This window comes from Typopeltis vanoorti, chromosome 10, assembly GCF_054136105.1.
Source record: "Typopeltis vanoorti isolate ZY-2024b chromosome 10, IOZ_Tvanoo_1.0, whole genome shotgun sequence".
NCBI classification, from domain to species: domain Eukaryota; kingdom Metazoa; phylum Arthropoda; class Arachnida; order Uropygi; family Thelyphonidae; genus Typopeltis; species Typopeltis vanoorti.
The window spans coordinates 71,092,814-71,105,038 of record NC_143558.1 but is presented as its reverse complement, the minus strand read 5'-3'; the positions used below and the strand labels follow the sequence as shown (position 1 = coordinate 71,105,038).

The 12,225-nt window shown below is 36.1% G+C and overlaps 2 protein-coding genes across 5 annotated transcripts in view; one reads left to right on the top strand and one right to left on the bottom strand.

Annotated features, from left to right (window-relative positions):
* Positions 1-6,090, bottom strand: part of LOC150102499 (transcription factor YY2-like) — a 222,848-nt gene extending 216,758 nt beyond the window's left edge. For all 4 annotated transcript variants that reach the window (XR_016548910.1, XR_016548911.1, XM_090398774.1 and 1 more), the window contains exon 1: positions 5,568-6,090. Coding sequence is in view for 2 of the 4 variants with exons in the window: in XM_090398774.1 (XP_090254900.1) it covers positions 5,568-6,063 (496 nt within the window). In the remaining 2 variants the exon portion in view is untranslated. The remainder of the gene's footprint in view (positions 1-5,567) is intronic.
* Positions 6,091-6,375: 285 nt separating this feature from the next.
* Positions 6,376-12,225, top strand: part of ifc (delta4-sphingolipid-FADS-like protein ifc) — a 71,304-nt gene continuing 65,454 nt past the window's right edge. Inside the window, exon 1 of the mRNA XM_090398776.1 lies at positions 6,376-6,509. Within this exon, the coding sequence (XP_090254902.1) occupies positions 6,428-6,509 (82 nt within the window). The 5' untranslated portion in view covers positions 6,376-6,427. The remainder of the gene's footprint in view (positions 6,510-12,225) is intronic.

Here is a 12,225-nt window from a genome sequence, read left to right as displayed (position 1 = left end):
CTTAATGTACTGAAGATGCCTGTGACACACAGGCAAAAATTATACTATTAAGTAATCTTTGTACGTGGGTTTTTTCCCCGTTATTAAATTTTGTATCGATTATACATACATGTAGGGATATGTGCTTTGCATTATGGGATACTAAGGCATGTAATATGAAGTTTTAAGCTATTATAGGAGTTGCGCCAGTCCTGAAAATAGTTCAGGTGCAAACTTGTTTGTCCACACTTGGATAAAGGATTAAACCAAGTAAATAATTTCTTGGTATCTTTAATTTATACTCTAACCAAGTGGAAAAACTTCCAACACTATCTCTAATCCAGAGTATTTTAATAATAAGGTGCGATGAAAATAATACCTCATTATTAAAATATTACTTCCACGTTACTTCAATCTTGGTATCACCTCTGGTGCTGGCTCCCACTGATGTGACTTCAATAAAGGTCTAAACTGGTCTGGGTAGTAACCCTTCTCATAATGAATAGTATTATACATACCTGTAAAGATATGTGCTTTGCATTATGGGATACTAAGGCAAGTGATGTGAAGTTTTAAGCTTCTATATACGAGTTGCGCCAGTCCTGAAAATAGTTCAGGTGTAAACTTGTTTGTCTATACTTGGATAAAGGATTAAACTAAGTATATAATTTCTTGGTATCTTTAATTTATACTATAACCAAGTGGAAAAACTTCCAACAACCAAGAAATTAAAATGGAATTGCGAGATGGTCATACTTCTTGAAATAATTTTGCTAGTTTGGTTGGCCGAGTGGTTAGCGTATCCCCTCGCCATCCAAAAGGCTACAGGTTCGAATCCTGCCATGGGCATAGATGTTTATAACTGTTTGTGAAAATACTAGTGGTGGTGGTTGGCGGTTGATGGCATGGTGTAGATTATGAAAGTATTTGCAGTTCATCGTAGTTGGCGGAATGAATGGTGGAGACGAAGAGTTGTGGAGTGTAAAATTTGATGCAGAATTTTTTTTTCCTTCTTAACTTTGCATTGATTAATCTTCTATACAGAGGTCACGAATATTGTATAAAGAAGGATATTGTAATTTTAACACTGATTGTAAATTTTGTATATGACACTGAAGTTGTAATAATTTTGGGATTTGAAAAACCATGCAAGTATATGTTGAAACTCTATGAATGTTAAACTGTATATTTCAAGTGCAATGCCTTAGAAAGTGGCCCGGCATTTGATGTGGTTCCAATTTTAAAGAAATAGCTTAGAAACTTTGTACAATATAAAGTGCTTTCAATTGTGTTCGAGCATAACCAAATGCAAATCTCAAGGACAGTGCAACAAAAGGTAGCGAACATCTAAGGATGTCCCGGATTTGGTAAATAAGATTTTTTTTGTGTGTTCTGTGGGAAACAGAAGTAATCGACAGCTGAAGGTCACATATCCCCTTTTGCGTGGGAATATTAGCGATTCTCAACCCTTAATCCAGGGACCAGAGAAGAAGTATAAAAAAAAGGATCAGGAAAAACTCAATGGGGTGCAGGGCAGAAACGAGGAAAGAAGTTAGTCTCCTCTTGTGGTGCCTCGATCCAGCATTGCGGACGCGGGTCCATTAGAAGTCCAGAGAGAAGCTGGGAGATATCAAGGGGAGGGGAAGTCAGACCAGCATGCCTTGCCAGTAAAATAATCTTCCATGTGCATCGGAAACCGAAAGCCGCTGGCTGACCTAGAAAGCATCTGACTTCTTTAGGTTCCAAGTCTCACATCACATAAGGTTCTATAAGTCGCTGTTGGAAAAATACCAGCATCCAACTTTGTTCCCATGGCAATAGATCTATCCTTCCAGATTTTAGACAAATCTCTGACTGTTGTTTCAGTCATTCCTAACCTCCTTGTAACATCTTCGGAACAGCAATTCTTCACATTAATAATGAATCCCAGGTACTCAAACTTGCTGACTTCCTTAATTGTTTCTCCATTAAGGTCACTTGTTTCTCAAGTGCTTCCCTGTTTATAATTCCTTTGAAAACCATAATATTTGCCTTGTTAGGATTAAGAAAGGATTGCTTCTGTCTTGGAGCTTCATTTATATAGTGGAACTATTTTGCTCCTTTTCCACTCAACTATCACCTAGAACTTAGGCATAAACAGTCTGGCCAGAGAAGGAACTACTGATTCTCTTGCAAAGCCACACATGAGCTGATAAACCATTTAACTTCATGGTGTTTGCATTAAGGTTCTATAATACCAAACACCTCCAATTCACCAACTTCTATTCTCCCATCAGTCCCCATCACATGCACCGCAATATATTATTATTATGCGACACTTCCAGGGAGTCCAAAGACTCATTGAGGGAGGGCACCTACTCTACAGCTCTCAGTCTCCACCACTTAATCCACCAACTACAATGAATCATAACTACACTAACACCATCTACCGCCCACCACCACTACTATTTTCACACACAATCAAACATCCATGTCCACAGCAGGATTCGAACCCGCAGCCTTTTGGCTGGAGAGTGGATACGCTAACCATTCAGCCAACCAGACCAGCAATATATCACCACTTGGTACATACTTGCAAAATGATCACTCAGTAACTCAAATATATTGTTTGGTTTACCTCCACACCTACCATCAGTACTTTTTAGTTACCTGTCCATGGTCATTCTTCCTTTTATTTGCCACATCACAAAATAACTCTTTTGCTAAAGAGTTATGTTTATCTTTCTTTTGCTCTCATTAGCTGTTTCCACTCATAATTTGTAGAATTTTCATACAATACAGGTTACTCCTCATGCCTGTGTGTTTTACAGATTGTAGGCATGCTGATCATTTTTACTTTTCTATTGCTTCCACCTTTTCTTTTTCTGCAACTCCTGCTTAATGGTGCCATTCATCCATCTAACTTTGACTTGATTCATCCTGCTGAGTCACATCATACAGTCTGATACTGCTTTCTTCAAACACCAATCTACTGCACACTGCCAACATCTTTTCATCCAAAAATCTTATACTATGGCACTGCTCCATACTGACTCCTCAGCTTGCCATAATCAACTGCTTTATAATTGTACAGTTATCATTCCGTTGTATAAGTCTCTAATCAGACCACACTTGGACTATTGTTCTCAGATTTGGTCCCCAGGATAAATTAACTGTGGAAAGGATACAAAGACGGATGAAAAAGATGGTTTCAGTACTGTACAAGCATAGTTATGACGATCGGCTGAGGGAATGTGGACTGCAGAGTTTGGTGGATAGAAGAAGGAGAGGTGATATGATTGAGACTTTTAAACTATTGAGAGGTGGTTACAGGGTTGACACTGGGGAGTTCTTTCGCTTGGTTGAACAGCTGGAAGGAGTGATGACAAGAGGCCATCCCTGGAAGTTACGAAAGGAAACTGTGAGCAAAAGGGTAAGGAGTGGTTTCTTTGTGTGGAGGGTGGTTGAACCGTGGAATGCATTGCCTGATGGAGTGGTGGGAACGAGAACGATCAATGAGTTTAAGGAGTGGTATGATAGACTTTGTGTTTCTTGGGGGGGGGGGACCTCCCCTCGATGAGTCTTGACAGACTATGTTCTTAGGAAGGACCTCCCACGATGAGTCTTTTGACTCATCGTGGGAGGCCTGAATAATAATAATAATCTCCTTTTAAGAAGATTCTGCACGTCTGGAAAATCTCTTTCAAGGCCACATGATTACTGTCCCTATGCAGAGACATTGTGGCTACACTGGTCATTGCTAAGTTTTCTGATGCTACAAGATCCAGCACTCTTGAACCATATGTTCCCCTCTATTACATACTGTCTGAGGTAACTATCTCTTAGCAGCTGTATAAATTTAATTTCCTTCCCCTCTTAGTGACCATTCCACATTCCAATCTATGTTCCCATAGTAGAAATTTCCGATATAATTAACCACCTGCACTCATTGTGCTAATTTGCCAATGCACGACATCTACAATCTGCCTTAAATACCCTTGTCATATAGCAGCAAACAACTATGCATGTTATCCTTTCGTCACTCTCTCTCATCAGACAGTGTGGTGAGAGAGAGAGAGCTGCTCTCTGCATCACTGTCCTATGTACACTATCAATGTACTCCTCTTTTTGGCTTCAATTCTTCATTATTAGCCAACTCCTCCATCTTCTTCTATCATAAGAAAAATAGTTATAGAATTTTGTTTTGGCATTGTTTGTTTTTGAAAATCAATGTATTATTTCTATCATAATGAATCCTCAATCTTACTATAACTTTAGGATGTAAAACGTTCAAGTTTTGTTAAAATTTTTGTAGAGAAACTGGAAAATGATATCATTTATACAGTTTACAGAATTTATGATATAAAATAACTGAATTTTGCATAATTTGGTCACAATTTATTAATAACGGATTTTTTAAGGGTACTACAAAACAAATTTCACCAGTCCTTTTCCAAGGCCACTAGCATCAAAATATTTAAACCACACTTGTCTGGTGATAGACGTTTTACATTCTATCACAATCAAGCTTTGGTATGTTTATGCTTAGCTTCAGCACGGAAATAAAATGAATTAAAAATTAATGTTGGCATTCCAAACTAAAATTATGTGATATTTTACAAACTCTGTTAATTATGAATTTCTCTATTAACAAAAATCTAAGAACATTGATATGTGCTGCGAAACATACCAAAAACGAAGTCTGCAAATGAATCATAGGGTTCGAGGACACAGATTTTTGAAATAAGGAATCAAATCTTTAAAGATTATTTTAATATTACAAAAGTAGATCAGCGTAGAGCTGAGTTAAAAAAACTAAGCGATATAGTTTATTCAATAAAAATGAAAAGTGATCTCACGACAGGCTTTTATATTAAAAAAAATCAAAACACTACGAATTCACGGAAAACCATTTGTTATTGCTAATCATCAAACATCGTATCCATAAATGATAAATACAATACTCCAAAAGCCATTTTAATGTAATCAACTGTTTATATGCATGACAGTGGTAAAAAGCTTCGCAAAGTTTGTCGCAATAATAAATGGCCGCCATAGGCTATTCTAGACGTAGCGCCGCATCCACATAAGACACGTACATTCTACACAAATATGATATGCCATTTTTATCATCTTTAGAAAGTTCAATAAACCCTCACCTAAATTTATTGCATATTATGTTACAACAATACTAAAACAATGATGAAAATAAGTATATTAATAATACTTTTAAGAAGGAACAAATATGAACAAAGAACCAGTACGCTAGTCATTAACAAAAATGGCTACCCTCCGCCATAGTTTAAAGGAGGCCATTTTGCAAAACGAATATGGCGGCGCCCATGATACACCGATGGCCGCATCTGCCAAAAAGAGCATGCGAAGTTCTAATGTTATTTTATTTTCTATCGTGAATGCCAACCCAGTAAAACAGATAGAGCATGTCACATGTTTCAGCCATAGTTATGTCCGGTAGTTAGACATTATTCTTAATGATATTCATCTAAAATAAAAGGCATTTGCGATTTACTATCAGTACAACTCATGGTACGGATTACCTAAAATAAATAAACGTATATATATCTACCATATTTACAGCACTAACTTACCCTCATCAGTCCCTGATGCCCACATTGTAACTGAAAATTCTCCTTCCAACGTTTTGATCTGAACTTGCTTCTGTTCCCATTTCCGTGTGCTACGGTCTGAAGTTTCAAATGTTAATTCGCCGGGAATCTTGCCTTTGCTACCAACTTTTTTAACCCTCCGACCACGCTTTCCAGATGTACTTGGGCTGGTTTCAATCAGCACTTCGGGATTGGGAACAGGAATATGATCATATCCAGTCAATGCTTCGGTCTCTGTCTCCGCACCACCAACGATTTCTTCCTGGGTTTGCAGAATTATTTCTTCCCTGCCAGGTTCAGGAAGAGGCTGCAGGGCTACCATGGGCTGTCCCTCTACAGTTTCTACAGTTGTTTCCACTGTTTCAACAGACATCACCACCGGGATAGCTTCGATTTCCACTTCTTGTATTTCTGGTTGAATTTCAACTTCGGTAACAACATCTGAGGACGCCATGTTGCCTACGATTATGGCGGACATTCTTGTGCCTGTGTAGATTTGTGGCTCAATGTCACGTGATCCCTTCGAGGCTTTCTATGTCTGTATATTTCTCTGCACTCTCTAACCTGAGTTACTATTTTGCTTTGAGCTGTTGTTATATGCTGTGTGTATATCAATGTATAATACATTGATTACAATTATAAACAAACGACGTAAGATTCCATTCTCCCTGTATAAGTGGCACAAATTTTTAAGAGAAACATTCGTGATAGAATGAGACACGTGGGTTGACAGTTACGATTTGCGCACAGCTTTATGTGGATTATAACACCAGTTTACAGTAAGGAGTGGCTTTTAGATGTAGTCGGTTTCTCCACCAGTTTTCTTTCGTTAGAGAGACGTGATGGGTGCACGCGTTTCAAGAACAGATTTCGAATGGGTTTATACAGATGAACCTCATGCTAGCAGGAGAAAAGAAATATTAAGTAAATATATTTTACTTTACTCTCATTAAGTATAATATATACATTTTATTTTATATGCGTACGTAATTTAATATTTATATATTTTTGATTAAATGTAGTTGTATAAGAGGAAGAAGATGCACAGATCATAGAAAAAAGAAAAGAATTTAACCTGCCCCCTTTCCTTCTATTTATTAGCTACGATAAAGTGTATGATAATTTGAACAGAAATTACTCTGGAAAATTACAAGACGATAAAATACCTCCCCCTAGTAAGTCTATACAGAGAAACAAAAATTCGCAGATGGAACGTTATCAGAATCTTTTGCAGAAAAACTATAAATAAACGAGTAAGACACGGCTGTTGCTTATACCCAAATCTATTCAACATTTATATAAATGTTGAATCCTAAAAGAATGGAGTTTTGTTTATTATGGTGTTGCAGGAGGCAAAATCTGCTGTCTGCATATCAGACTAGTCAACTTGCCTTTTTCCATTACAAAAAAAAAAAAAAATGAGTTAATTGGACAGATAAGAGATTTATTCATGCGTGTGAGGGGGGGGGGTCATCATGCTATTTTGATATATTATGAGATAGTTCAATAAAATGATTTAATAGGATTAATCTAAGTAGTATGGTATGCCATATTATTATTGTACTTTCCCCATGTGCCATTAACAGAATGCTCTAATCCCTTCATGGCAGATGGACATATACATGCTCATATCCAGTTTCCTCTAAGGGAATGTGTTAGAATTATATAACAACATATACTACATGCAAAGATAGGAATATACTTCTGAGTATGTTTTATTTTAAAACAGAATGTCCCAATATTTTACAATATTGTATATCTGGAGTTTTTTTCTCTCTTTCCTTGGAACCTTTGATTCATTCTTTTGCAAAACAAATACCAGCAGATATAATTGACAAATATACGTTTAACTTTGGATCTTTACTGTCATATTATTATTATGTGACACCTCCAGCGAGTCCAAGAACCGTCGAGTGAGGGCTTACTCCACAACTCTGTCACAACCTCTCAATCCACCAACTACAACGAATTGGAACTACACCATGGGCATCTACCACCCACCACCACCAACACTAGTATTTCCACAAACATCCATGTCCATAGCGAGATTCAAACCTGCAGCCTTTTGGCTGGAGAGTGGATACGCTAACCACTTGGCCAGCTGATTATAATTATATTCTAATTATTATTTTGAAATAAAACATTCAATCATCTTCTCTGGATCTTTTTCTCTTACTATACAACAGAATATTTGCATAGTAAGTATTCTCTTGTTTCCAGATTCTTAGAATAAGTCATAGACTTGTTGCTCTGACCAGCTGCCTTTTGTAAGATATTGAAGAAAATTGTAATACCAGACTTCTCTGGTATTTAGAAAGCAACAATCATCATCAAATTCTTAACATGTACCCTCAAGGGGTGTACAGGATATGATAGTACTACATGAAAAACATACATGATTACTAACTTCCTATCTACAATTTTCCTCCAAATCAATCTGTTACCTGTCAAGACTCCAGCATTATCAGATCTTATATTTCTGTCTTCTAAGGCACAGTTTTACTGTGTCAACCCACAGAGGAAGATCATATATCTTAGTCTTCCTCTGTGTCTTTTTCCTGTCTACATGGAAGAACATTTGTTTTGTTAATCTTTCCTCTCCTATTCTGTTTAGGTAACCATATCACCTGAGATTAGCTCTGCTAACACATTCCTGGATGTTAACAAGGTCAAGTTTGTTCCTAATATCCTTGTGCCATTGATGCCATCTGTTCATGCCCCTAATCTTTCTCGGGGACTCTCAATGTATGGTCTCTAGTCTTTGGTCAAGTGATTTATTTGTAACCCATCTCTCAGAGCCATAAGTTAAAATTGGTTTCAACACTCTTATATGCAGTAATTTAGTGTTTAGAAAAATTTCTCTCTTATTTCATATAAACTTATTCAGTTGACACCATACCAGCTTTGTTGATTCTGTTATCTATTTCCTTATTTAATTTACCATCTTCACTAAAAATTGTGCCTAAGTAAACGAAATGTTTTACTTGTTTTATAGATTCTCCATTAATAATACAGTTAATATTTTCAATGCTTCTGCCTATTTTCATTGTCTGTCTTCTTATTTCTGACCTTTATACCAAATCTATTACAACAGTTATTCAATTTAGTCAGGGAATCTTGCAGACTTGTAATGGATTTATTTAGAAGTGTAACATCATATGCATAAAGTAAAGAGCTGTGATTAACATCTCCAAATTTGATATCAGGTTTAATATCACTTTCCTTCATAATGTTGATCCATATAGATAATGAACAACAGAAGGGATAATGTATATCCTTGTCTGACCAGATTTAACATTAAGCCATCTTCCTGTTCTTCATTTCTAACTGCTGACTTACAACTCAAATAAAGACTAATTATTGCTTGATATAATGTCTCGTTGACACCATATAACTGTAGCATTTTGAATAGCTTTTCTCTTGGCACCTTGTTCATATGCCTTTTCCAGATCTTCAAAACTTAAATAGGCTATTATGAGAGCTCTACTCCAATTATCTGGAATTCATCCCTCTGTCCAGTCCTTCTGAACTATGCATTGCAGCCACTGCATAGCTTTTATACCTCCATACTTAAGTACTTCTGGTTGAATGTCATTTACTCTAGCTGCATTTCCACATTTCCAGCTTTTTCTAGTATGGATGAATGCATACCTGTTGAGTGTTTATTTACCACTGTAAATAAATTTGTGTATTTATCATTAATAACCACCTCAGAAAGTGGAGACCAAAGATTAAGCTGAAAACAATCAACTAATTACATTTAATGAAAACTCCAAATACCCTGGAGTTACTCTGGATGTATCACTAATCTTCAATAAACATATCAACAATGTTGCAGTCAGAGCAAAAAGAATACTAAATATCATGAAAAATATCTCTGGTAAAGAGTGGGGAACCAATGCTAAAACCTTAAGTCACTATTATCCAACCCATAATGGAATATGCTTCATCCATCTGGATGCAAACATCAAAAACCAGTTGAGACAAGCTTATAAAAATTCAGAGAAATGCAGCTAGAATCATATGTGGACTAAGGAATACAACTCCTGGAAAAATAGCAGAATTCAAATCCAACCTTGTTCCTTTAAAATTAGGTGGCAAAATATCTTGCTAAATTTGTAGAAGAAAAGAGCCAACCTTGCACATCATAGAACAAGTGAACTTTTTAAAAAAAGTGGTAACCAACAAACAGAATAAAGAAAAAATCAATGCATGAAATCATGGAAAATAAAATTTCCCTTGGATTCTCCAAATAAAATAGCCAACTACCCAGCATTTCCTCCAAATCAAGACAGGAAAAATATAGTTATTAATTTTGAAATAGGGAAACATGAGAAAAAATGCCTAGAAAACCCTGAAATCTTGATCATTAGCTCTTTCAAAAATAATGAAAATATGAACAATAAAGATCTACACAGATGGTTCCAAAAATCCAAATGGCAATTCTGGGAATGGCCTACTTATCTATGACTCAAAATATAGAACTAAAAATAACCAACAGTATAGGATGCAACTCATACTATGCAGAATTAATAGCCATTAACACAGCACTACAACATTTGAATAAACAAAACCCAAAGAATTAACATTTTTCACAGATTCCTTAGTAGCCTTCAAGCTGTTGAGAATTGCTACACTAGCCATCAAGACATACTTAGAGACAGCAAAAAAAAATATAAACAAATTACATAAGGATTCAGAAATAATTTTCCAGTGGATTCCATCCCATATCGAATTAAAGGGAAATGAAACTGCAGATAAAGTAGCAAAAATAGCTCCTTTTTTTGTAATTTTGAATGTGTCCATATCCGCATATCTGCAACATGTGAAACAGCTGTTTCACAAGTTGCAGATATGTGGATACATCTATATCGCGGCTGTAATGCAGATATGTGGATACATTTACATCACAGATGTCTACATCACAGCTGTGATTTCCATATTAGAAAAAAATCTTGTAATCACAGGTAAAGAATCAATTCTTTAATTAACAAACTTTTAATTTGTCATATCATGAAACACTGAATATTAAAAATGCAAAAAAAAATTACAAAACAATGGGAAGTTTCCAGGTGAAATTGCACATGCATTTAGGCGATTGTACTATAACACTCTCTACGGAACATTTTGGGAGGGAGGGAAAATTACTTATAATTAGTTTAGAAAATGATAATTTGCAAATCTATTAAATAATATTTTCATGTTCCTAGTAGTGTTTTAAGCATATAATGCATGCGATTGCACCTTGTGCTTGTGTGGCTCAGTGGAAGTGGTGTGTCTTCCACAGTACTAGATCGTCTGAAGAAAGAGCGTCGCGAGTTTAATTTTAGAGCCTGTGTAGCTCAGTGGAAGTGTTGCATGCACTCCTCAGCACTAAGCTATCCGAAGATAGATTTATGGGTAGAGGAAAATGCATGTAGCAATAAGGGAATGGAATTTCTAGAATTCTTGAGGGACAAATGTCTTAGGCAACATGTAATAGAGGGGACAAGTGGTTCAAGAATTTTGGATTTGGTCATAGAATCAGAAGAGTTGATAATAACTGAGATGACATCTCTCCCACCAGTTGGAGAGAGTGACCATGTGGTTTTGACTTGGAAGATGAATAGACATGCAGGCGTATCAAAGAGAGGGGAACGTATGTGTAATTTTAAGGCAGGTGATTATAATAGTCTTAGACGTCAACTTGGGGAAGTTTCATGGAGGGAGGAATTGGAAGGCCGGGTATCATTAGTGCTTGGGAAATTATGAAAGAATATTTGTTAGCAGCAATGATAAGTTGTATTCCACAAGTGAAGAAGAGGACACAATTTGGAGTAAAGTGGATGACAAACAATAATAGTCATCAGGGGGGCAGAATCCCCTTTCGAGTCATCAGAATTCAAGGAGAACCGGCCTACCAGTCAGGAACTCGTGGGGGGATGGGTGCCATAGGCACTAGGGGACGAAACTCCTTTCGAGTTTTCAGAATTCAAGGAGAATCGGCCTGCAGTGTTTTTTCTTTGTTTTATTGTTTGTTTTCGGTCGAGATCTAGAGAGTCATTTTGCTTGTTTATCATAGAATCTATGCTGATAAGAAAAAAAACTAAAACTGTTCAAACGACTCTTGATAACTTCTTTTAATAAAAAAAAATTGCAGTGAATAATGTAGGTACAAGTATTTATTAAACATTTACTTTGCATTCATTTTTTATCTTTCGTAAAAGAATACCATATAAAATGAATTATTAATACAGTAATCAATCATGGACGAATTGTGATTATTAGATTTGATATATGCGGTAACATCGAGATTAATTAGCCGCGTTAATCGAGGGATACCTGTATATAAACTTGTTGCTCTCCAGCCCAACTCTTAGTTTTGTAACCTAATAGATAATAATAAGACTCTAGCTTTGATGTAGTAAATGGGTTTTTTTTTTCTTCCACCAGAGGTCAGGCCAATAATTGTAGTAACAGTTGGTCAGTAACTTTAGCAAACTATGTAGATTGTAGTGCAGCTTGTTTCTCTGTATATATTGTATATGCTCCAGAGGATGACCTTGATATGAAGGTCGAATGTTGATTTTGGTTTATATTAAACTAAAGTTTTACTCTATACCACGGTAGTTGTCTCCATAATTTTTCAAAATGTATTCTG